The sequence below is a fragment of the Portunus trituberculatus genome, chromosome 31 (genome assembly GCF_017591435.1).
Source record: "Portunus trituberculatus isolate SZX2019 chromosome 31, ASM1759143v1, whole genome shotgun sequence".
NCBI lineage: Eukaryota > Metazoa > Arthropoda > Malacostraca > Decapoda > Portunidae > Portunus > Portunus trituberculatus.
The window spans coordinates 23,609,972-23,637,187 of record NC_059285.1 but is presented as its reverse complement, the minus strand read 5'-3'; the positions used below and the strand labels follow the sequence as shown (position 1 = coordinate 23,637,187).

The following is a 27,216-nucleotide window of genomic DNA, read 5'->3' as shown; positions in this document are numbered from 1 at the left end:
GAGGCACCTGTTTGTTGAGTCTGGAAGCAAAAAGGTCAGTACTTGGAAACCCAGATTGTTTGCAAAGTTCTTGAAAGATGTCCTCATTTAATTTCCATTCATGCCTATCATTGAACTTCCTGGATGCAGCGTCAGCCTAGAGGTTAACTGCACCCGGCACATGAGAACACGTAATCCAAGCCTCATTCTTTTCACACCAATTCCGAATTTGTAAACTAATGTCATTACACAGCAGATCTTGTGCCACCCATTTCATTGACATAGTGAACAGCTGTCACGTTATCACAAAACACCCGAATATGTTTGCCTTTGATGTAAGTTGAAAATGATTGCAATGCCAAAAATATGGCTTTAAGTTCTTTGGCATTAATATGTAAATCTGATTCTAGAAAGGTCCACCTTCCATTAATCTGTTTTTCATTCAGATAGCCCCCTCAACCTGAGTTCGAGGCATCAGTATGCAGATCTAATTCTGTGCCACTCCGAAAGATTCTTCTATTTTGTAGTGTAATATTGTTCAACCACCAAAATATATCAATTTTCATGTCATCAGTGATGGCCATCCATTTATTAAAGTTTCCTTTCACTTTTCTCAGTGCTGAGATCTTTGCAGATTCTAATTTCCTATAATGAAGTTTACCCATCTCAACAGCAGGAATGGCAGCAAATAGCAAACCTATTACTCTGGCCACATCCCTGATTCGAGCTCTACCACAACTATATAATTCCTCACAGCTGTGAATAAGTTTACATTTCCTTCGTTCAGGTAATGTAACCATCATTGATTCAGTCAGTGACATTACTCAGATATTCCAAATGTGTGGTGGGTATTAAAATAGATTTACTCTCATTAGTACAGAAACCTAGCCTTCTGAGCATTTGTACTGTGGCATTTATACTTTCAAAACAACCACTGAAGGTGCTGTGAGTAATAAGAGTGTCATTGATAAAACTAGTGATGACATGACCCATCTCCCTCAGTTTTGCATAGACCGGTTTCATTAATTTGGTGAACAAGCGGGGACCTTCAGCAATCCCATTAGGGAGACAGGTAAACTGATAAATTCTCCCCTGCCATTTGAAGCACAGAAAATGCTGTTGCTCCTTAGCTATTTTGAGATCATAAGATCTGAGATCTACGGATGCCATGTAATCACCTTTGTTAACCCGAAAACTGCTGTACGCCTTCTGGGTGGCTTGGCGGCAAACTGCTGTACGCCTTCTGGAAGCGCTCTTTTTAAACAGGCACCATAAAGTTCCCGTGATTCGTATTTCTTTGAAATTATTTTTTTGTGTTCTAATAACCTTTCTTTTAGTAATTTATATCCTTCTAATAAGAATTTGGTTATTTATATCATATTTATAAAGGAAAACAATGAAACACTATGTTTTTATTTTATTTAGTCGACATTGCATTCCTTTCATAGATATTAGAGATTGAGTCTCATGTATGGTAAGAGGAAGCTATAATGTAGTAGTATAGAAGTTGTTTTGTACAATAGAAAAGAGATAAAGCGAATAAGATTATGGAAACAAGACCATCTTCACTAGACGTTTGTAACACTGTCAGGCGTGTCGGCCCGGCCCGCATCATGCGCGTCATGAGACATGACTCATCGTCGCTCTCTCTCTCTCTCTCTCTCTCTCTCTCTCTCTCTCTCTCTCTCTCTCTCTCTCTCTCTCTCTCTCTCTCTCTCTCTCTCTCTCTCTCTCTCTCTCTCTCTCTCTCTCTCTCTCTCTCTCTCTCTCACACACACACACACACACACACACACACACACAGATATATAGTATGATATGTATGTTATTGTGGCTTACACGGAACTAATATTTCGTTACTTTATTTATTGTGAACCAAGCAAAGAGTAGTATTTTAGTTTCACTTATTTATTTTGAACAAAGTGTGAGAGAGAGAGAGAGAGAGAGAGAGAGAGAGAGAGAGAGAGAGAGAGAGAGAGAGAGAGAGAGAGAGAGAGAGAGAAAAAAAATTGTAAAACAATAGGGGCTAGAACAATAACCAGTGCATATGCATTTTACTTGACCAATTTATCCATTCCATATGTATGTTGTTTACTCAATATACTTTGATGCCATTTACTTCATTTGCGATTCAAAATATTAGTGTCAGAATAATGGAAAGAATATTACTTATACGGAAATTGCCATTATAGAAATAAAATACTTTTGTTTTATCATTTATTTCTCTTGAAGCAAGCAAGAGAGAGAGAGAGAGAGAGAGAGAGAGAGAGAGAGAGAGAGAGAGAGAGAGAACATTCGAGCGTTGAAAACACTGTCCGTCGACGAACAGTGGCAATAAGCGGTCTGTGTGTATCCTCCCTGCCTCCTCCCCCTACCACCCCCCTCCCATCCCGCTCTCCACAATGCCTCCAGATCCTGCCAGAAATCCATTTTTGTGGCGAAAAATACTTAGAAATATGGTAGCTACAGTAAATTTTGAGTTACAGAATTGTGAAATGAAGTATCTGTGACACATCTTTATAAAGTATATATCTTTCAGTGAAAGTCAATCGTTCGCTGATTTAGCCGCACCAGGAGACACCCTCTGAATGTGAATGCCGCAGTTTACGGGTTAACCAACCTGATGGCTTGTTCAAAATTTTCCATTTTGAAATGCTGATAGGGAATGTGTGCATTAAGCTTCTCTAGATTGAGAATCATCCTAACACCACCATCTTTTTTCTTAAGCAAGAAAATAGGAGAAGGAATTTGCCCCTCTAACCTTTGGGTTTCCTTGATGACTTTAAGCTCTAACAGTTGAGATATTTCTTGGCAAATAATGCCCTTCTCTTCCTCATTAAAATTATATTCAATATTTTCACTAAATAATGGACTAATATCATCAACGTTAATGTTAAGATGACAATGTGCAACAATGTCCAAAATATGAGAATCATTGGTTAGTTTGCTCCATTCTGTCACAAAATATTGAAGCCTTCCAGCTTCAAAATGCTGACTTACTTAATTTATCGCCGGGCATGGAGCGTCCCCGGCCTCAGGAGTTTTTTGCATCTAAATCAGTCGAAAGGAAGACTGCCGTTGTTCATCCTTGTATCCATGCATCTGCTGCCCGTAAGGATGGAACCTGGATTTTGAAAGAAATTTCTAAGGAAAAAAAAAGTCACCATATACCCGACCACTAAACACAAAAGTATAAGAAGCAAGGTGTCTGCAAGACACTATTGTTTCAGCACTTATTTATTTACAACTATGTAAATAAAAACACCATAGGTAAATACGTACACAAAGTGAAGCAGTCCATCTCTTCTTGTTTTAGTAGCGGGCAACGGCACATATTGGACATATTGTTTGTATTGCATAATCACTTGTCCGATTGCTGAAACCGAACGTGTCAGTGCTGCAGTTCATATTTATATTCTTTTGCAATTGTGCTTTATAGGCTTTATCTATGTAAATATAATTCACGAGTGGAGTTTTGACTCTTGATTGAATGAGTAAGCCATTTGGATGTTCTATTAATAAAGGTATAAAGGCACCTGGCATGTGTGTGTGTTCGTGTGTATGTGTGTGTTGCTATGAGACGAGGGAACGGCCCGTTTTCTCCGCATGCGAGTAGGCTGCAGGAAGGATTATGGTATTGAAAATACAGTAAGGTCTCAGTTTACGTCAGAGTTACGTTCCTGAAACATGACGTAAGTCGATTTTGTACATAACTCGAGTTTCCGTACATTTCAAAGCATATTATGGAGTGTTCAACCAATCATTGTTTATTGTCATTCAGGTAAGTTAAAGGTTATATTGTTATATTATTTACAAGTATGTAGGAATATGAAACACAAGTTTGTTTTTGTTGTTGATTAGGGCCACGAACGCGAAGGACTGCAGGTTGCCGAGAGGGGTGGACGCCTGAGGCTGCCAGGAGGATGGGCAGGTCGAATGTTGTGATGCCCATGGGGGACAGCTGGGAGCGTAGTGCAGTGTGGTGGGAGTAGAAGCGTGGGCGGCGGGGCAGGAAATGCAATAGAAAAGGGCAATAGGGATCAGCAGACGGTGCAAGTCAGCTGCGAGTGTCGTGTGGCCCAGGCGAAGGCTCCGGAGTTGTTATTGTTGTGATGGGTGTGCGAGCCCTCAAGGTCGTCAACCTCCCCGTTATCATGGTAACGGGCTTCCCATTTTCTTCCCTCCCTCACACACAGCTGCTGCCTCCCTTCTCATGTCTTTTAATTATGTCCTCTTTTCTTGTAGCATAATGGTTTTCCTTTTCTTAGCATCACTGCTGTCACTAAGAAGTTTTCTCTTTGGTGCCATTGAGCAAGATACTAAGAACTTGAGTCAGTAAACACAGAAGTAGGATAACACTCTTGCCAGGGGTGATGGTGTGGTGGAACTGAGGCAGGGTGTTATTGTATTAAAGCGTGAGGCGGGCAGTGTGGCGGGCAACCACCAACAATAACAATAAATCCCGGACTTTACGATTTATAAATTTTCAATTTTTTTAATCTTAAATTGCCTTATAGTGGACTGACGTAACTACGAGTTTGACGTAACTCGAGACCGACGTAACCCGGGACTTTACTGTACTTGTAACAGCTAAGTACTGACTTTACATCATATAAAAGGCTTAATGAAATAGTAGTTAAGCTAACATCATATTGTAATGACTCAACATACAAATCCAGGTCGTTATCGGTCAAGTGTCAAAGCTCACTTGAGGCTGGGTCTTGCTTTACAATACAACATTCATTTTGAAAGACGCACTAGTATTTTTTAGGAAAAAAAGTGTGTCTTGTAAGCTGTAAAATACAGTATATCTTTCTCGTAGTTCCTTTGTTCTTCTCTTAGGATTCAGAGATATTAATTTCTTACTGCCTTAAATTCTTTCCTATTCTTATGTCCCTCTTTTTCTCCATCTATTCCATGCTACTTCATTTTCTCCTTTTTGCTAATTTGTATCTTGTGAGGTACTATACTAGTCTTCTTTCTTCTTCATCTCACTGATTTTGATTTTAGGAATATATCTGCTGATCCCTTCACTATAAGTATTCATAGATATATCTTACTTTCCCTGAATATTATTTGCTGTGTACAATTGGTTCCACTCAACTTCTGCAAAGTATTCTCTCAACTTTGTGAAATCTGCCTTTCTATAAATGTATCTATCATTCTTGTGAAATTCATTCCTAAACTCTGTTGAGGCACTTGCCAGACTAAATTCAATTAATAAGGGGTCATTTTTACCTAGTAGGCACTGATAATTTATTTCTTCAGTGATGTCAGTTTCCTGTGTAAACAAGATACCTCTTCATTCCCTCTAACTCTTATATTTTCTTCATTCCAGTGGGTCATAGTATTAATCATTATTAAGTTTAGTAATGTATATCCCCATGACTCTTCTCCTCCTTGTGTGGTCCACTTTTCCTTGCATACTTCTTTGCAGTTAAAGTCACCCATTGTGTTACATATCCACTCTCTGCTAACATTTTCTCAAAACAATTTCCCTTATCTCTCAATTTTTCTTTATAATAATCTTGATTCCACGTATTTGTTTTTGATGGTACTGCAAAATCTCTTTATCCCTCTCCCTTTCCTTGTCCTAATTCTAATTTCTTCTACCTTAACTTTGCCCATTTCTATATTTTCCACTGTTATACTCTTCTTGGTCAGTAACATCATTGCTCCTCCTTTCTTACTATTCCTAGATCTTAACCACACATTATAGTTTCCATCTCCATTTTTTTTTTTTTTTTTTTCTGCTGCTTCATTAAGTTTAGTTTCTGTAATAAACATGATGTCTGACTGCTTTATCTTGGTATAATTATGTAAAGTTTGAGTGGGGGAATGGGGGAAGTCAGCTTCTTAAAAGGTCAGAATGAATAAGCATTTTTCAATGTTATCAGTGCTGCAAGTTTTGCAATTATCAAGTTTAGCACTATACTTAAGTAACTTTTCTATTAGCTTTTACAAGGCATACCACCAAGAAAGGATTGTTTTGTGATGCACAAAGTGAAATCTTGCATGGAACACAGAAAACAAAGCAGGAGATGAGGAGGCATTTTTTTTGGCGATGGCTGTTTCTTCTTGTGACCCTCTGTACCTTGTTGTGTATTTACCTAGTTGTAACATACAGGAAAAGAGCTATGCTTGTGCTGTCCCATCTCCATATCTATGAAAATCCAACATTTCTTTGAACTTACTGATTGTTCTTGATCATCCCACACCTCTACACATCTTTATGGAAAGCTGAACTTCTTGATATTTCTCCTGCAGTTGTCCTTTCTTAATTTCTTTCTATGTCCTCTTGTGTCACTAGTGTCCCAGATTAGTAACTCTTCTCTATCTAATTTTTATGTCCATTCATTGCTCTGTACACTGCTATTAGATCTCCTCTTTCCCTTCACTTGTGTTGTTGTAAGACCTAGTATTTATAGCCTTTCTTCATATGACTATTCACTTAAACTTGGGGGAAGTTTTGTTGCTGCCCTCTATATTCTTTCTAGTTTTCTAATGTGTTTCTTTTTGTTCGGTGACCATACTGTAGCTGCATATTCTAATTTTGGGTGTTTTAGAGTCGTTATCAGTTTTTTTTTTATCATATCTTTGTCTATGCAAGTGAATGCCATCTTTATATTTCTCAAAAGTTCATAGGCTTTTCCTGTAATTCTATTTATGTGCTTTTCTGACAAGTTATCCACAATGGTTACTCCTTGTTCTTTTCTTCAGACTTCTTTTTAATTTCTTCATTCCCCATTGAGTAAACTCTTGAGCATTTTTTTTTATTCATTCCAAATTCTAATACACTGCACATTTTTGTATTAATTCCATTTCCCATGTGAGTGACCATTCTGCTATTTTATCCAAGTCTTGTTGTAGTGCCTCACAATCTTCTTTTCTATTCACCCTCCTCATTAATTTAGTGTCATCTGCAAACAAACTGATGCAACTGTCTATACTTTCTGGTATATTATTCACATACACTGCAAACATTATTGGTGGTAATACCAGCCCCTGTGGAACTCCACTCAAGACTCTTTTCCAGGAGGCCAATTTTTTATCTCTGATAATAATTGTTCCCATTTATGTCTTAGAAAGTCAACCATTTCAGAAGTCCTCCCTTTAGTCTTCCATTTTGTTCAAGTTTCCACAGTAACCTTTTGTCAAATGCCTTCTTTAGATTTAAGTTGATGCAGTCCACCCAGCTATCCCTTTCTTCCACCATGTCAATCACTCTAGACTAGAAGCTTACTAAATTTGTGACATATGATCCTCCTCTTCTGAATCCATACTGTCTATGTGTCAACATACCTTTCTCCTCCAAATATTACATTCATTTTTTCTTTATTATCCTTTCACTTATTTTTGCTATTATGTACACTGGTCAATGACACTGGTCTGTAGTTTAATGGATCCTCCTTATTTCTCCCATTGAATATGGGTGCAAAATCTGCTCTTTTCTGGTCTGTTGGTACTTTACCCTCTGTTAAGGAACTCATAATGATGTGGACTTTATCTGCTAACTGGTCACTGCATTTCTTTACAATACAGTTTGATGTTTGACCTGAGGCTTTCGTTACATCTTGTTCTTCCATTACTTTCTTTACTTCTTCTACTGACACTTGTATTTACAAACACCATCAATTAATTCCACTGGGGTTTGACATTGGAAGTCGCTTTTTCTGGTGAAGACTTACTGGGAGCAGTTGTTCATCACTCCAGCCATATCTTCTGGGTCTTTGTATGTTTCATTATTGTATTTCAGTTTGCTTATTTCTCCTTTGTTTTTCAACTTGCCTTTTATAGATATGTAAAACAATTTTGGCTGGTCCTTACACCTCTTCACTATAACCTTTTCATAGTTTTCTGTTCCATTCTCCAAATCTTGATGCACTCGTTTCTTTTTTGGGTGTACAGTAGTCTAACCAATGATTTTGTCTTCTATTTCTTCTCCATGTGTTCCAGACTTTTTCTCTCTCCATCCTTGCTATCTCACATCTTCTGTTAAACCACTCCTTATTTATAGGCTTGTCTATTTTCTTGATTGGCACATGTTTAATTTTTCCTTCAATATACTTGTCCATTGAAATACTCGACTCATCTTCAGTTTTCTCCGATATATAAAATAATAATAACTGCTTGTTCAAAGTATTTCCGTAATTCTGCAGAGTTAGTTTTATTGTAATTGTATCTTCTATTTTTATAGTCTTTGTTCTTAATTTCTTCCATTCCTTCTTTCAGCCTGTATTCAAGTAATACATCTTACTTTTACCAACTGGATTCTTATATTCCAAGTTATCGAGTATCTGGTTCTTTAGTAAATACTACTAAGTCCAATTGTGATGGTTCTTCATTTGCTCTATATCTAGTGCTCTCCTTCACCCAGTGAGTTAGGATATTATCCACTGCTAGAAGCAATAGTATATGTCCCCAAGATGTTTCTCCTCCCTCAGTGTTCAGGTCTTCCCAAACTATTTCCTGCAATTGAAGTCACCCATCACTGTAATGTTTTTATTACTCTTTTCAATTAGTCTCTGGAAACATTTTCTGGTATCATTAAGCATGTTCTCGTATTCTTCATTTCCCCATGAGTTTGTTTTGGGTGGGACATAAACAACGGCAAAGTCCGTTTTTCTTTCTCCTTGAATTCTTACTCCTGCTTTCAGCAGTTCAGCACTCCCTTCTCCATAAGTTATTTAATCTTTCTCTACAAGTAACATCTCTGCTCCTCCCTTTTTTGTTTCTCTTTACCTTCCATATACTGTAGCTATTTTCCTCAATATCCAATGCTTCAAATCCTCCATACAATTTGGTCTCAGTTAATCCCACGATGTCAGGCTTGTTTTCTCTTAAATAATCATTCAACTCTATTTTGCCATTAGAATACCATTTGCATTTGTATTTATGACTTTTAATACTCTTTCTCTTCTGCAGTGATACTTATTTTCCTTTTGTTCTCCCTCCTTGTGTACCACTTCCTCAGTCTCACATCTTTGACCTTCCAGTAGTAGCTCGTCCTCTCCTCTGCTGTCTGTTTAAGTTTTTTTTTTTTTTTTCTTTGGCTGCTTCCCATAGCTGCCTGAGTGTAGCTTTTTCCTCTTCATTTAGATTGCATCTCAACCATACGTTTCTTTCCTTGCCAGCTTCCATGACCCTGCCAGGATTTCTTCAGCGCTTGCTTACGATCTTATTCTAATTTTTAACAGACATGTTTTTCCCTCATATTTCCCCAGTCTATAGACTTATTCAATTTCTTCATTCAATCTCTAGCCTTCCCCTTCATCATCCTTCATCTCCATCACTACTATCTCAGCCTGCTTTTTCTCATATTCTTCTCTTTCATGTCTAATTGGCATAGCTTTTTTCCCTTTAACCCAAAGATAACAACGTACTTTTTTTTTTTCCACAGTATCCCTAAAATATTTTTCCTTTTCCTTAATTATCATTACTACCATTTTGGCAACCTCCTGTTCCCTTTCCTTTCTTCTATTATCTTTTTTAAGACTAACCTTATGCTAATCCTGGTCCATCTTCCAAAGATTTTGCTTTTGACTTATTTTCCTCACTTGATCTTCATTATCTTCCATTTTCTTTTCACTAGCACAAACTGTTCTCCAGGTCATCATAGTTTTTCTTCAACACTTCAGTGTTTGCCTTCATGATCTCATTGTCCTTTTCCACGGTTTTAGCCTAGCCATCAGGTGTTTCACTAGGTCTTCCAGGTGTATGACCCTCCTCCTCAATAAGCTCTCTCTGTTCTTACGGTCATCCTCCAGTCTGAAGCCTGAGATATAATTTTTAGCAAGTTCCACTCTGCCGCTTAGGGTAAAAACACTCCTCATCCTCGTCCATTCTGATTTTCACTTTGTTCCTTGTTCTATTTTTCATCTCATGAGAAGGAATGGAGTGTCTCTGAATTATCAATCAGTGCCACTGAGTCAAGGTATGATCGTATATGAATACAAAGGTATGATATCCATTATAGTAGGCAATAAAGGGGTGGAAACACAAATATTGTGGTGAAAGCAACACACAACAAGGTAAAGAGGGTTACAAGAAGAGGAAGAAGTTGCCGCTGCTGAAAAATGCCTCTTTGTCTGCTGTTTTATTTTTCGTGTTCCATACAAGATTTCACTTTGCATTGCAAAACAATCCTTTCTTAGTGGTATAACTTGTAAAAAGTAAATAGAAATGTTGTTTTGTGAACATTAATGTATATAAGAAACAGTAGCATCTCCTTGGGAGATGGTTTTACATTTAATCTGCTAGCAACCTCATTACTATAGCAACAATGTCTCCCTATGTGTTCTTGAATACCATTTCATGGCCGGAAGTTGCTCTGCTCATTGTTAAGTTTCTTGGATCTGAGCCCAATGTGGTTTCTACCAGAAGCATCATGGATGTCGTCAAATCAAATTAACGTCTGTTAACTTGAATAAATCATGTCATTTAATAGTATCTCCTTAAATATCAAGTCGTTATTCAAACTCACATTAAGGGGACCGTCCAGTGAGGTTTTTGAAAAATCGAAAATAAAGAGGTACTTGGGTAATTTTTTTTTTTTTCGCTGATGGATGTTTATTACATGATGTTAGTTTAGTAGCTACAAGCGAATTGACCCATAAATAACTGCATGAAAAATAAAAAATCAATTTTAAAAAAAAATATATTTTTTCTATAAACTTTGTCACTAGAGGACATATTTCAATTTTGCCAGTACGGATATGAAGTATGTTGTATATCAAAATTTTTCACCTCATAGAATTTAGATTTTTGGATTTTGATGGCCATTATAAATTTTTATTTTTTTTCAATTTTTTTTAAATAAAATTATATTGCGGCACTTAAAAAAAAGATTCCAAATTCTAGGAGATGGAAGTGTAGCAGCTTCATTGAGCTTCAAAATGATACCTCAAAATTAAAAATCCGTTGAGAAATGTGGGAGAAAATTCGATTTGAATGATAAAAAATGGAAATTGAGAAAAAGGTAAAAAACCCCAGACATGTCATTTTCGTCCTCTATGACCCTGTACATTTATTTGGGTTGGATATTTCGTGCTCATACACCACCATGTGCATCATATATCCTTTTTAGGCATGTTTAGAATATTCTGTACGACTCATATGGCACCTGGCCGCCCCTACAATGATTGTAGTTATTAGTCACTCGAAGGCGAGGGTGTCCCCCATCCATGCATGGTCAGTACAACTTGTAATTTCCACTTGGACCGTTTGTTTAGATATTGTAAGGCAAAAAAAGGCAGGTAAAATAGGCTGGATTGTGGCTTGCAAGGCGTAAAATAACAGGCGAGATACTCAATAGATCCTCCTCCCATCGCAGTCACATGGACACTGAAATAGAAGGGGAGAGGGTGTGTTCCTGTGTATGCCATAGTACTAAGTTGCCAGCGCCCACCTTTCCTTACCAAAGAAACCACTTTCTGTGGCTTTTTCTATGCTTAATATCATATTTTATGGTACAGAGAGTTGGAAGGGGGGAAGCCTCGAGCTGCGGTGGGCGTGGCAGGGGCCCTTTAAAGTTTAAATACCCCACATATTTTAGCGTATTTCCCCAAAATACTCCATCATTCTGTTGCCATATGTTTGGGGCTGCTTTGGTGGTGTTTTGGGGATTTTTGATATTTTTCAGATTTTTCGATACCATGGCCACCGGACGATCCCCTTAATCAAGATTTGACTGTATACTGTTGAAAGCAATTTAGCAACACATTACACAAGCAAGCAATTATCTTTTCTTGTGCACCTTTTTTGGTCTCCTTGCTGTCGCCAGATACTTATTATTTATTTTTTTTCCATAGGTGGTGGCCCAAAAAGGACATGTTCCTTGGCTTAATGTACCACTTTTAGTTTATAAGAGAATGTATTGCTCAAACTTTAGCCTCCTGCTACCAAACTTTAACCTCCTGCTACCATAATGGTGAGGTGGTTGTGTTTTGTTATAATTATGAACTAGCTGTTACTCTTCACTGTGAGATGGCATCGAATCAGAGTGCCAATCAGCTGATATTTATAAACATAAGTCACAGCCTCACAGGTTATATTGCTTTGATTTTTTACAATAGTTCTTTTTTAAAAGTAATAATACTGGTTGTGATAATAATACCAGCAATAAGATAATGATGCATGCAGTTAGATTACGTAAAAGTACTGGAGAAAGGTGTGTCCTATATACCGTCAAATACGGTACCTCATTGTGGATGATTAGGAGCTAAGGTGGATGAGTAGATTGGGGAAATAAGTGAAGAACTGTTACTTAATAAAATAAAAACAAAATTTTTTTATTAATAGGTGATATTATAACCCTTGAGTTTTTGAATGACAGGCGTGTGATTGCAGTAATTTCATGTGCAATATAGTCATATGTACAGCTTTTTATGTTTGTGCAATGGTATTAAAACGATAGCGGAAGGTGCAATAGCAGAGGCTTAAGTGTACAGGTTGACTTTTACATTATAGGTAGACAGATAGGGGAAGAGAAACTAATGAACTTTGTACTCTCAGGACATTGGAGGAGAGGAGGCATAGATTTAGCAAGATGAGAAAAGAAGTTTGAAAACAGTGGTAGGAAATAGCAAGAGATGTAACATTGCAAAAAAAAGAGACCAGCTCAAGACTGTCTGGTAGAGGAAAGGAGTTGAGAAGGAATGTTGAATGGAACCCCCATTTATATGCAAGATGTACCTCATACATAGGTGGATGTTTTGCATGACTGGATGCAATTAATGTCCTCTTGCCCTTTGAGTGTCCAGTTTCATTACAATCTGTGTTTGATTGCTCTTTGAGTGTCCAGTTTCATTACAATCTGTGTTTGATACAGTGCTTTAGCAAATGAGTGTTTTTGTTATAATATTTCTCTCTCTCTCTCTCTCTCTCTCTCTCTCTCTCTCTCTCTCTCTCTCTCTCTCTCTCTCTCTCTCTCTCTCTCTCTCTCTCTCTCTCTCTCTCTCTCTCTCTCTCTCTCTCTCTCTCTCTCACACACATGTATGGATATCTGATGTCCTTCATTCATATAATAAGGAATCATTTAACAGCTTTATATTGAACTACAAAAGAAGTTTATGCAACTGAGATTTATTTCAGAAATATCAGTGGTAGTGAATAGAGAAATTAAGTTTAGAGGGTGACTAACAGATGAATTATAACAAATGAAAATGTTATAGGTGACTGGTGTATAAAAAGTGATATGATAAAGGTGCACATTGCAGTGCAGATATAAAAAGGTTAATTATATTTGTTATTGATCAATACCCTATAAATAAAATTGCCTGCACCACTAATGGGCGGAAGCTGAACAGCGCTTCCAATACACTCTTCAAGTGTGCCTACAGGCGCTATGGGCCTTACCGTAAAAAAAAAAAAAAAAAAAAAAACACTAACATAAAAATGTAGATTTGGGAGGAATATTCCTAAAATGTTAACGCCAAAGTTTTATTCATGTGGGACACTGCTCTTATTTTTTTTTACCTCAGTTGATAAACCCTGTAACTAATTCCTCTGCTAATAAAACTAGATATTTTACTGAATATGCAGAGTTGAATAAAAAAAAATACTGATTGCATGCAGTGTTTTTTCTATTTTTTTCTTTTTTATGTAAGAGATGAAGTCTGGTTAAGGGCAACAGAAACCACTATAGTCAAACCACGCTTTGGAGTCACTGGGTGTGGACGCTGCGGTAAATCCCCGGCTCGCCACTATGCCAAATCAACCCCAACATATATCACTTTGTGTCATTCGTCACCTATTTACTAATTATTCTTATGTTTTATTTCCCATTAAATGCTTTTTTAGATTCAGTAAGGGTTTGTAGTGTTATGAATGCACTGTAGTATTGTAATATACATAATAGCAATTAGTATACATACATAAATAACACGACGCGTGGCAACGCTATTTTGCTGGGTTGTCAGGTAGGTCTGGGAAGGGAAGGCAGGCAGGTCAGGGGTCGGGGATTAAGGTGGATCAGGGTCATTCACTCATCACCTGGCCACCCACCCAGCAAGATGGAAGGAAGCGTCACGAATCGTGGTGGACCAATACACAGCCGAGAGAAAGAACTTATATATAACGTATAGAAAGTTTTTTGAGAGTTTTCTTTACCCTTTTCTACAAAATCATGCAGAGAGAGAGAGATAGGTGGGTGGTGGTGGGGTGGTGTAGGCTTAAAAGGGTCATGTGATCTCTAATCCTTTTTAATTGCCCTAGTACTGGGAGAGATTTGGCAACGCTGTAGCCGGGAAGTCCCCTTTTCCGGCCCCACCTAAAGTGACTCCAGAGTGTGGTTTGACTATAAACAAAAAAGGCCCACTTAGATGCCAGTCCTCGAGCAGGTTCAAGAGAGTTAGCCAAAAGAATGGGATAAATGTCTTGAAACCTCCTTCTTAAATAAGTTCAGGTCATAGGAAGATGGAAATACAGAAACAAGAAGGGAGTTCCAGAGTTCAGCACTATTGCTTTTTACTTTTAATTCTAGTCTTGGAAATGTAGCAGTATTTTGTATCCTAATGTTGTATTTTGATGCTAGGAAGAGGATAAGAATGAACCAGTAAAGAAGAGGAAGGCGCTTGGATACAGCATTGGGAAGGAGATTGAGGCCTTAATAGGAAAAGACAACCAAAACTGCCGAATGTGGGATGAATGTAAGACAAAACTTCCTGAAGGCCAAGTGGTGAGTAAAATGACAATTTTTCTTGGTGAACCTCAACTACATCAGTCTAAGGTACTATTCCTCTTTTGTGTAAGTAATTATGCTCTAAGGTTTATATAAAGTTTATACTTATAACCTGCCATAGTACCTAAGAGTTACAACCACATATACAGAGTGTTGTCACACTGTGGTAAGTTTCATTCAGTATCCTTAAGTATGGTAACCCCTTTATCATGACTTATATCTTATTGAAAAAAGGAATATTGCTGTGGCATCCATTACAGCTATACTATACTTGATTTGTCACACCTACCTATCTCATATAAGTAGGACTAGGGTCCATCTACTTATTTCTGAGGTTGAAATGCCAGAATTTAAAGCCCTCAGTGAAGGGTGCAGCACACATGGTAACTGTGCAACCCCACTCATCTGCCCCCCATCTTCCCCACCAGTACACCTTCTCTGCCATGCCTGTCATTCCATTTTCAACCTTCATTGTGTTAACACCTACGCTCCAAGGTTGTGTGTTGTTACCAATGGCGTTTGGATGGCTTCTCCTTGTCCTTCTCAGCACTTCCTCCCCCCCCCCTTTTTTTTTTCTTTTTTATGCAAGAGAGAAACTAGCCAAGGGGAACAAAAGATTTAAAGAAAAAAAAAAGGCCCACTTGAAATGTAAGTTCCCTAAAAAATTGGTAAAGAATTATCCAAAAGAGAGGGACAAATCTCTTGAAACCTTCCTATTAAAGAAGTCATGTTGTAGTAAGATGGAGATACAGAAGCAGGCAGGGAGTTCCAGAGTTTACCAGAGAAAGGTATGAATGATTGAGAATACCAGTTAACACTTGTATTTGAGGGTTGGACAGAATAGGGATGAGAGGAAGAAGAAAGCCTTGGGCAGTGAGAAAGGCACATAAACGGGTTATTTACTTCAACATAATAAGACTCTTAACAGATATGAAGGTGATGTTTAATTGCATGGATGAGTGTATGATAGAATAAATCATAACCACTATGATAAAACCCAGACTTGAATATGCATCAGTGGTGTGGTCTCCACATATGCAAAATGATATCAAGAAATTAGACAGAATTTAAAGGACAGCTATAAAGATGATGCCAGAGATGAAGGATCTTACCTATGAAGTAGTATTGAAGGAAATGGGAATATACCAACTTTGAAAGATAGAAGGGAGGGAGGAGATTTATAAGATAGTAAACTGTATGGAAAAGGTACACAGACAAGACCTGGTATGACTGACAGAAGATGGAGATAAATGGATGAAAGGACACTCCAAGATTATGAAAAATCAGTGTTTTAGGAATATTAGATAGTTTACTTTTCCATATAGGATGTTGGATATCTGGAACGGTTTGAGTGAAAAGATTGTAACAACAGAAAATGTGGGTATATTAAAGGAAAAGTTGGATAAAAGTAGATATGTCACTATGAGTCCGCTCAAACTCTGTAATGATATACAACTAGATAAATACACACATGCACTCACACCCAGCTTCTGCATTGGCATTTGTTTTGATGAATGATACACTGTCAGCCACAGTTTGAGTAATAAATTATGATTTTAGCAGCCAGCGTCTGACATTGAAAATGGTCAGTGAGTGAGAAGAAACAAGGAAAAAAAAGGTAAGACTTTTACTCATGTTTTGGAAATGGAGGCCTTGAGTCAGGAGAAAAATATCATATTTTTCGTGCTTTTTCCTTACTATAAGCATGTTTTTATATGGATAAGAATTCAGGATAGCTATATTAGTGTATAATCTATGTATGAATGTGGATGCATAAAAAAGCATAGGAGAGAAGAGATGAGCAAAAATTATGAGAATGAGAAGTATGTTTAAGGAGAGGGAGAGAGGAGAGGAGGTGGATATGAGAAGACTCATTACTGTCATAGTAATATATGTGCATGGGAGATATATGCCTCTACAAACTATCAATGGATGCAGTATGGAAGTATGAGAAACCATTGGAGTAATAGTGTGTACAATCAAATACTCAAATCAGCACCACTGAACAAACATGTGCATGGTGTTGACATAGCCTTAGTTCTTTTTTGTTTTATATTTTGTTATTTTTTATTTATTTTACTTTATTATTTATTTATTGTTTATTATTTATTTTATTTTTTTTTTATTTATTTTTTTTTTTTTTTTAGTTTTTAGTGATCCCGATATTGATTGATTAGCAAGAAAAATTCTGAAGTTTTGGAGTTCAACTTTTCAGATTTTTACTATATTGTCAATGGGAATTATACACCAGGGGATATGTGTTGCTTCATTTACTTATTACTGTATTTGGCAGCATGTAGGATGCACAGGCATATAAGATGCACCCCTTATTTCACCAGGCCATTTTCAGGAAAAGAGTTTTAAGTTTTCCTGACCTCATGAATTATCATTTTTATGGAAAAACTTCTCCCTGAATTTCTCTCATTTACTGCTCATGTTTTTATGTCATCCTCAAGTTCTGGTAAATGTGGGGCTGGGGAATGAATGTTATGTTTACTTTTCCTTGCACTCTTCAGTTGGTCTTCTTGCTTTCACCAGACACATAAGATTTCTTCCTTTGTTTTTTACCCAAAAAGCCCTTGCTGCTGCTCTATTAATGTTCTCCTTGGGATAATCTACCACTTGTAGTTTGTAGAAAATTGTGCAGTTTGGTCTTGTTTTCCTCCTGCTGCCATAATGGTGAGGGTGTTGATTTATTTTGTTATGATCATGAGCCTGGTGTTACTCTTCACCATCAGATGGTATTAAGTCAGGATTCCAGATTGGCTGATATTTATAAACATGACTCTTAGCCTCACAGGTTAGGTTGCTTTCATTTTTATGGTTACTTATTTTTGAAATGATAATACTGGTAATGATAATAATATCAGCAATAAAATAAAGATGTATGCAGTTAGGGTATGTAAAAGTATTGATCCTGAACTAGCCTAGTGAGCATCAGGGAGAAGATTAGCCTACAGGAGGTCTCAACTTCACATATTAGATGCAAAGTGATATTTTCAGCCAAAATTTTTTTTAAAAGGTGCATCCAATGTGCCGTTAAATACAGTACTCCATTCAAAATTTATCCTGAAATCAAATCCTCATGTTTTTTTCTTTATATCTTTCCTCCATTAATTGTTCTTTCATTTGTTACATCACTTGTGCAGTATGATGCTTCCTTAGCTTAGCATCTGCATTAGTGCAATTTTATCTTATTGTCTAATCTTTTGCCTGATATCTGATCTCTAACTTTTTTCATTCTCATGAAATGAAATATTTTAAAAATTCTATTAAATTTTAATATACTTCCATATAAGTAATCATAATATTCTCTTAAGATATGTTTCAGTTTTCCTCAGATTTATTTCTTTGACTTTCTTTTATATTTTGCAGCACTTTCTGAGCAGTGTGCAAGACAAATTTTTGTGTGTTTGCTGTCAAGAATTGGTGTTCCAGCCTGTGACTACTGAGTGTGCTCATAATGTATGCAAGACATGCCTTCAGCGCTCCTTCAAGGCTAAGGTATTTACCTGCCCAGCCTGCAGGCATGACCTTGGAAAGGATCACAAATTGGAAGTCAACAAGCCTCTTAGCAAGTGCCTCTTGGCACTCTTCCCTGGATATGATGCTTCACGCTGAACTAATCTTATGGTTGTAGATGTATTTTGAGTCACCAATGGAGGTTCATTAAAACAATTCTGGAAGGGCATATTTGCTAGATACTTGAAGTAGATTCTATCACTGTACAGTGGATGTTTTTCATAGTTATATTCAATAAATACCTTGTTTTTAGCTTAAATGATATATTTATGCAAGTGGACATAAAGAACAGTAACCTGCACATTACACTGTAGGTCACAATGAATGAATATGGATACTATATATTTCTATTTCAGAAATCATATCAAATGAACATTAACTGATGTACTTATGTGACACATGTGTTTATACTATAGAAGTTACTACTATTATTTTGTAATGAATAGGTGCTCAACATGTATTAGCTTTCACAAATAAAGACTGGCTAATTGATATTATTCATTTCTTTGTATCTGATGCATTTTCCTGTAAACATCCTTCCCCTTAGGATGACCATGGTAAAAGATTTATGTATACTTTTGATGTCCATTGTTGAGAAGCATCATTCAGAGGAATGACTGGCAGAACAGCCTTCTCTTCTCCTTATCAAAACATTCCATCCTTACAGGATTGGCAAAATTTGTGATTTTTCTTATATATATATATGTATATATGGTAAATTCACATTTATGGTATTTGGAAATTACTACCCTCGATTCGATATACGGTAAGAAAAATTCACAGATATGGTATCTGCTCATGTCATCCAAGAGGGCCCAGCGCGGGGGACTAGGGGTGATGACGTCATCCACGCCACACCTCCCAACCACTCACAGTATTGACTTTAACTTAACCATCCTTGGAGCCTATTATTTCTTCCCATCCCCCCCTTCTTTTAACTGGATTACATATTACTTACATGCATTACTAATTAGATGAATAAATGGAATATTAAAGGGTTTAATGTAAGCACAAATATATTCATAATCATGGCAAACACTTAAAAACTACTACCAGCGGTGAACCATGCAGCAACTGATAAAGGGCACAGATGGGCCTGGCAAGCCCACTATCAGTGAATGGTGGAAGTCGTATAACATCAAGCACGCCTTAGATAACATGAAGTCATCTTGGGACGAAGCGAAGACATCTACCATGAACTTGGCATGTCATTAACAGTACTGACTTTAACTAGACCACCCTTGGAGCCTATTATCTCTTCCCCTCCCCCCCTTTTTTTAACTGCATTACATATTACTTACATGCATTACTAATTAGATGAATAAATGGAATATTAAAGGGTCTATTGTAAGCACAAATATATTCATAATAATCATGGGAAACAGTAAAAACCTACTACAAGAGGCAAACCATGCAGCAACTGATAAAGGGCACAGATGGGCCTGGCAAACCCACTATCAGTGAATGGTGGAAGTCGTATAACATTAAGCACGCCTTAGATAACATCACGTCATCTTGGGACGAAGTGAAGACGTCTACCATGAACTTGGTAGATTAAACGAATACTTACCAAGTGTGATGTTTGATCGTAATTTCATGAACATTTAAAACTGCGCCACTGAGGCATTAAATGAGATACCCGCGGCACCAGCCCTGCTTCAGTCTTCAGAGAGTAGGTTTGAGGAAGCAGCCAGAACCAGGTTGTCACCGGGCAAAGGAGAAGAGCGGCAGAGAGGGCATTTAATGCCTCAGTGACGCAGTTTTAAATGTTCGTGAAATTACAATCAAACATCACACTTGGTAAGTATTTGTTTAATCTACCAATTTCATTTCACGATCTTTAAAACTGACATCACCACAGCATTCAATGAGAGTTTTAGAGTGCTTCCTTAAACCTATAAGAACCCCAAGAAGTTCATCAAGCAGGAAAAATAAAAGCATAACGTCCGATACCCAATACATCACATATTTAACAACCTCCAATACCCAATACACCTTGTATTTGTGACAACACCCAACACACCATGTATATTTAACAGTGTCCAAAATTGATAGCCATGTGTGGAGTACAATCCAATGAAAATTAACACCAAAGTGAGTACACAACCCAAAAGATAAGTGGACAAAAATAAAAAAGCTCCAGCATGGAGCTTAAGTCGTGGTACAACAGAATGAAATTATGACAAAATAGCAAAGGCAAACTGCCAACTCGCAGCTATGGACTTGTTGTAAAATCTTGCAAATGTGGAATCTCTGGACCAGCCCACAGCAGTCAGAATGGTAGAGAGGGGCAATTTCAATGTTGCCTTGCTGGATGATGCCGCCCTGGTGGTAGTGTGGTGAAAAAAGTGAAAGATTAATACCAGCTGCTCCCATGAACTCCTTAGTCCAGCATCTCAAAGTATCTCTAGATGCTACCTTGATGGGTGGTTTAGTGGTCAGGAACAGTTTAGTAATGTGTCCCCTTACATCTTGAGTTCTATGCAAGTAATGCAGGATTGTCGTGTGAACACATTAAAGTTTGGCTGGAACATAAGCTGCAAAGGACAATTGCGACATGATTTCCTGGCCGTGATGTTTTTAGAGGATCATCTATCTGGAAAGACACTCGAGAGTCTGAATTTATCATATTTCTGACATCGAGTAGATGTAGCACTTGACCACGCTGGCCTGACACTAAAAGCATCAACATAGTTAATTTTCCAGTCAACATAATGAGAGATAAATCTTCATTTGAACCAAGGCTTTTTATGTAATTAAGCACCAAGTCTAGATCCCAAGTGGTTTGGTATCGCAGGAAGGAAGGTCTCTTTTGGAACATAGCTCTCATGAATCTGCTAACTAGGGGGTGAGTTCCTGCGGGCGTATCATCAATAAAGGCAATATGGCAGAGCGAATGGTGTTCATCGAACTATAGCTTCTACCCTCCTCCTTCTTAAACTCCTGCAATAGATAATCTAACAAAAAATTTGTAGGTGGTTGAAAAGGATTGACTTCCCGCCTGACACAAAAGAGACACCCATCTCGCGATATGTGGCCCATATTGTAACTTTATGCCTTGTCTCCATGAGCCAAGGAGAAATTGTGCAACCTGTGGCGAAAGGCCTCTGTTAGTGAAAGATTGCCTGACATCATCATCGCAGTTAATTTCAGTTTGTGTGACTGAGGATGCCTGAGAGTGGGGTCTTGTGGCAGGGTCAGGGCATGGTGAGGTAGGAGGAGCGGAGGCTGAATCAGCAGTTGGAGAGCTCATGGAAACCATGCTTGTGTTGGCCAGAGGGGCAGAATCGCAAGCAACATCGCACCGTCCTCCTGGATCTTTTTCAGTACTCGGGCAATAATACTGAAAGGAGGGAAGGCATATGAGGATTTGTTGGTCCAGCTGAGGATGAAAGCATTAATACCAGCAGCACCGGGGTCAGGTTTCCAGGACACGTAAGTCTTAACTTGGGCATTGATTCGGGAAGCAAACAGGTCAATATCTGGCGTTCCGAAGCACTGACACAGCCTCTTAAAGATATTAGGATTTAGCATCCATTCAGTGTCAATATTTTTTATTCTGTACTCGATCTGCTCTAACATTATGAATGCCTTGGACGTGTTCCGCTGTTAAGGTAATTATGATAGACAGACTACTTGTTAAAGCGGAGTAATGTAATGTAATGGCTACCCTGTGTACTGCGACCGTGGGTATTGACTGGTTATCCTGTCCGGCACAGCCAGTCTACCTCTACACTCTACAGTCTACAGTCAGACTCCAGTTGTCTAGACTGTAATTCTACATCATCACGCTTGCTACAAGCCTCATTCTGCTCGCTACCGACTACAAGTCTCACTCTAGCTGCCGGCAACTTCTACAAGCCTCCTCAAGTCTACTCGCTACCAATGTCTCCAAGCTTCAGTACGCTTTTGTATCTTACAAATAAACACAGGGAAAGACCCCCAGTGTTTCTTCTTCAACCACACCGGGACATATTGATGGTGGCAGCTGGTGTGTCGTCCACAGCCCATGATCACCGCCACATGCAGCCTAGTGATAGTGAGGTGATGCCTTCCTGCTTGCCCCCAGCCTACCATCCCTGACCTGTTTCTACAGCCCCAAGGATTTTAGTGGAGCTGAGGACCACTCAATACATATCTGCTACTTTATAAGTATCACTTGTCGTGAGTAAAACTTTATAACTACAGTGATTATTTTTTTATGGATATTTTTGTGTAGCAGTGAGTGGTGTTCCCGCATAAAAAAGCGCGCCATATTGGTCCCCAGTGAGGCCAAGTGTTATGATTGGTCGCCTATGGCACAAGAGCTTCCTGATTGGCTCTGGACAGACGCCATATTTATTATATTGGTTGAGGTACCAAATACTGATTTCTTTGCAAGTGTACACACACTTTTTTTTTCAGTGAGTACACATTTACACTTTTTTTTTTTTTTGTCTGTGCTGATTACTATTACACTATTGTGCATGTTTTGATGTTTTATTGTACATTATATGCTGTGATTTCTTTATTTACGTGTGCATATATCATCTATTTATTTATTTTACGTGATTTTCCTCAGACACGCAGTTTTCTTTTATTCAAATTTTTGGGGTAACTCCTATATTCATATTTTCTTTTATTGTGCACTTACTATAATCATTTTGCTTGTCAACTTTTCATAATTATTTCATTACATTCTTATTTATAATTATATTAACGTAATTAGTACAGCACTTTGTTAATTTTATAGTGTAAATTATCATTATTATATCTTGAATATTGTGAAAAGTGTACTTAGTATAATTTCATCTTATTTTATTTTTCTCCTGATACACTTATGTTCCTGTGAAGTACTATTATACTAATATTCACTTTCACAGAGTGAGCGCTTAGCAGACCTGTATGTTGAGTGATTGTCTAACCTGTCTGTGACTCAAGTTATCGTCTGTTTATGTACGTGTACACGCACACAGCACACCTGTACGGGGTCCAACACAATTTCTCTTTTGGAGTGGTAACTATATATATATATATATATATATATATATATATATATATATATATATATATATATATATATATATATATAACATTTTTGTGTATGTTTTTACGCAGTGGTAAATCTTATTATCGACAAATTGTCACAATGTCTGACCCTGTTGCTACTACAACAACAACAACAACTACTACTACTACTACTACTACTACTACTAATAATAATAATAATAATAATAATTTCACTACTGTGACTACATCCACTACAAATGCTACACTACCTCTTACATCTGTAGCATCTCCAGCTATTAAACTTCTACAACATGACTCTTCTATTCAAAAATTCAATGGAGAAGATATTGACACATATTCTCCTGCTCAATTTTTACAACTATGTGAAGATGTTCTTAGTAATTCTCAAATTCATTCAGGAGCTGATAAAATTATTTTTGTACATTCTCATCTTGTCTCTGGATCATTGGCTGGTGACCTTATGACTGCTACTGCATTTAATCCTAAAGTTCTAAACTATGATTATGATCAGATTAAATTAAACTTTTTTAAAAATTTTCGTGTTGCTTAGCCGACAGACAATTTTCAATGGGGTTTTTGATGCTGCAGAAAGAATGTTACATAATTTTGGAAACTCAGATTACCGCAGAGCACAGGCTCGTTCTGCACAGTTAGCTAACCAAGCTGTTTCTTCTCTCAAAGCCTCTTCCTGGTTTCAAAATGGTACTCTAGATGAGGAATCTTTTCGTCTTATCATGGAATTTCAATATTACATACAATTGCTAAATCCAGAGGAACGTCACATTGCATCTACCCTCCAGTATCAGTATACAAAAGGTGAAAGTCTTTTGGATTTTTCCATCAAATTAGCAGTTAAACTGCGTAGTCAACGTCCAGCCTACGTTGCAACTACTTCTGACACTACTTCTAGTTCTGGTGTCACACCTAAAGAATCAGTAAAACAGAAAACTAACCCTGTTATATACCAGCATTGTCATAAAACTGGACACACAATACAACGTTGTTTTCAAAAACAGTGTCACGAGAAAACTAATGCTCAGTATAGCAACACAGCTTCATCAATGAAGTCAACATCACACAGTGACCATGACACTCGTTCCAGGCAGTTGTCTTGAGACCGGAAACCACAGAGTTATAGGTCCTGGTCACATGGTAGTCACACTGATACCACTAAAACAGCGTTGTTGCCTCCACCATACTATTGTATGATCCACGGCAATTGTGCACATCGTACTGAAGAATGTAGAACTATACTCAGACTTCAAAAGCAACAAACTGTCACGCAACAGTCAAATTTTCAGCAGGCTGCCTTTCACAAAGCGAAGGACTAGCTACACAATCTAACACAGCGTCACTATGTGTTCCTTCCTTAACAGCTTCTGTTTCTCACCGTCAAAATTTTCAATGTTACACATACAGCACGCCATTCTCTGTCTGTATGGACTCAGGTGCGGATGTTAGCCTAATCACAGAAAGTGCATATCTCAAACTGTTTCAGTTATATAAGCTTTCTTTTCAACAATGTCAACGCGTTTTCAAAGGTGTTGAAGGTTCTCCATTACACATTATAGGAAGTGTTCTCTTACCTATTTCTTTTCACCCTCATGACTCGACCTTTCTTGCAAAATTTCACATAATTTCTAATTTTTCCTTGCAGTGAGATGCTCTTTTAGGCTTTGATGCACTTGCAGAAAATGATATTTCTCTTCATCCTAAACATCAGGCACTTTCTTATAAGGATGAACTTTTTTTTATGCTACATCTAACCCTAAATCTATTTCAAATGTCACCACAAAACGTGTACACTTTGAAGAGTCACCTCTCCCAAGAGTCAACGAGTCTCTTGTGACGAGGCACCTAACTGTTCCAGCTGCTAATGCAATTGACTCAAAGTGTTCTGTATCTGTACCTAAAATGAGTGCAGCTGTTGTTATTGGTGATCAGTATGTGGGCCCTACAAGTGCTCGCTTTATATCAGTGCGTGTCAAGGATGCACCTGTAGGTTCCTTTGTGTTATCGCACCCTGACACTTCAAAAGTGAAGCGTCAAGCAGTAAAAAGTACCTTGTTGTCTACACGCAAGAATAACGTTACTTCTGCTTTAGTTACAAATCTTACTGGTTCTTCTATCACCCTTAGAGATGGAGTTCACTTGAGTTCAGTTACAGTTATTGATGCAACTTCATTGCAGGATTCCACGACATTTGTAGCAGCTGTATCTTCACAGTCTTTTACTCAAAGTCCTGAAGATATTGCTTGAGCTTGAGCCTCATGTACAAGTTATGGATTTTCCTGATATGAAATGTAGTCTTGTTAACTTACTTGTGATCCACAGGGAAGCTTTTGCTCTTCCTGGTGACCCTCTTGGTGTTACAAATAGAGTCCAGCACCACATTGAGTTAAAACCTGACACACGTCCAATGTACGTGCAATCTTATTTATAGGTTACCTCATTCACAGCGACAGATTGCTGATGAGTTAGTCCAGAACATGCTTCAAGAAGGCATTATACAGGAGTCTTATTCTCCTTGGAACTCACCTTTACTACTAGTAAAGAAAAAAGACAACTCTTACCGTGTTGTCATTGACTTCAGAAAAGTTAACACAGTCATGGAACCTGATCATTATCCTTTACCAGTACTTTCTGAGCTTTTACAGAACATTGGCAGTGGAAATACAGTATTTTCAACTCTTGATATTAAATCAGCATTTTGGCAAATTCCATTATCAGAAGAAAGTCGTCCTGTAACAGCTTTCTCTACTCCTACAGGCCACTATGAATGGTTACGCTGTCCAATGGGTTTGCGAAATTCTCCTTTAACTTGCCAAAGACTAGTAAATTCTATGTTCCATGGTCTCATTGGTAACAGTTTATTTGTATACATGGATTCTTATTCTCGTCTCTAAAGATACTGGCACTCACTTGCAGAAATTATCTCAAGTTTTTCAAAAATTCACAACAGCTGGCCTTAAGCTCAATTTGCCTAAATGTCAATTTTTTAGATCCCGCATTGAATTTTTGGGACATGTTGTGGATTGTCAAGGAATTCATAGAACTTCAGATAAAGTTAAAGCTATTCAAAACTTTCCAGTGCCTAGAACTACAGCACAAGTCACTTCATTTCTAGGTCTTGCAGGTTACTACCGTGCATTTATTAAAAACTTTGCATCTATTGCTCATCCTTTAACCCCTTCGCGCCGGATGTTAAAAATGCCCGCCTGTATGATATACGGGTGGTAGTGCCACGCGCCCGAGCGCAGGAAATTCGTGCATGCTTGTCATACTTGTCGTCTTTGTGTATTATGCTGCTATTTTTTAGTCACTATATCGCCTTTGAAGAGGAAAGTGGACGCTTCTCTCTTCGGAGAAAAAGAGAGAGTGTGACATTTGCTAATATTTTAGACACAAGCGGGACGCATGTAGCTTATCTTTCGAGAGGAAGAGGGGGAGGGAGGGAAGGGAGAGAAAAACGAAGGGAGGAGAGAGAGAGAGAGAGAGAGAGACAGAGAGAGATTAGAAAATTTGTTGTTTTTGTATTTGTGTGTGTGTGTGTGTATGAGTGTGTGTGTTTCACTGTTTGATCTGCTGCAGTCTCTAACGAGACAGCCAGACGTTACCCTACGGAACGAGCTCAGAGCTCATTATTTCCGATCTTCGGATAGGCCTGAGACCAGGCACACACCACACACCGGGACAACAAGGTCACACCTCCTCGATTTACATCCCATACCTACTCACTGCTAGGTAAACAAGGGCTACACGTGTAAGGAGACACACCCAAATATCTCCACCCGGCCGGGGAATCGAACCCCGGTCCTCTGGCTTGTGAAGCCAGCGCTCTAACCACTGAGCTACCGGGTGTGTGTAATAATAATAATAATAATAAACGGTTTATTAGTTAGGCAATGTAAAAAATTACACTGAAAATGTACAGACAAGTGTGTGTTTGTGTGTGTGTGTGTATGTGTGTGTTTTCACGAATGTTACAAGGCGGGACGCATGTAACATATCTTTCGAGAGGGAGA

The 27,216-nt window shown here is 37.9% G+C and overlaps 1 protein-coding gene across 1 annotated transcript; it reads left to right on the top strand.

The window, feature by feature from the left end:
* The first annotated feature begins 299 nt into the window (after nucleotides 1-299).
* LOC123511110 (E3 ubiquitin-protein ligase UHRF1-like) lies at nucleotides 300-18,280 on the top strand. The gene is made up of 5 exons (XM_045266732.1): nucleotides 300-314; nucleotides 14,194-14,328; nucleotides 14,513-14,656; nucleotides 14,781-14,825; nucleotides 18,035-18,280. Exons 1-5 carry the CDS (start codon nucleotides 300-302, stop codon nucleotides 18,278-18,280), a joined length of 585 nt encoding a protein of 194 aa, XP_045122667.1.
* Nucleotides 18,281-27,216: the final 8,936 nt, after the last annotated feature.

What these genes read in the sequence shown, in the direction of transcription:
- LOC123511110 (XM_045266732.1), top strand. An exon ending in CCTCGAGCAGGTTCAAGAGA is followed by an intron (nt 14,329 to 14,512) that starts GTTAGCCAAAAG and finishes TTTTGATGCTAG; the next exon opens with GAAGAGGATAAGAATGAACC. An exon ending in AACTTCCTGAAGGCCAAGTG is followed by an intron (nt 14,657 to 14,780) that starts GTGAGTAAAATG and finishes AACCTGCCATAG; the next exon opens with TACCTAAGAGTTACAACCAC.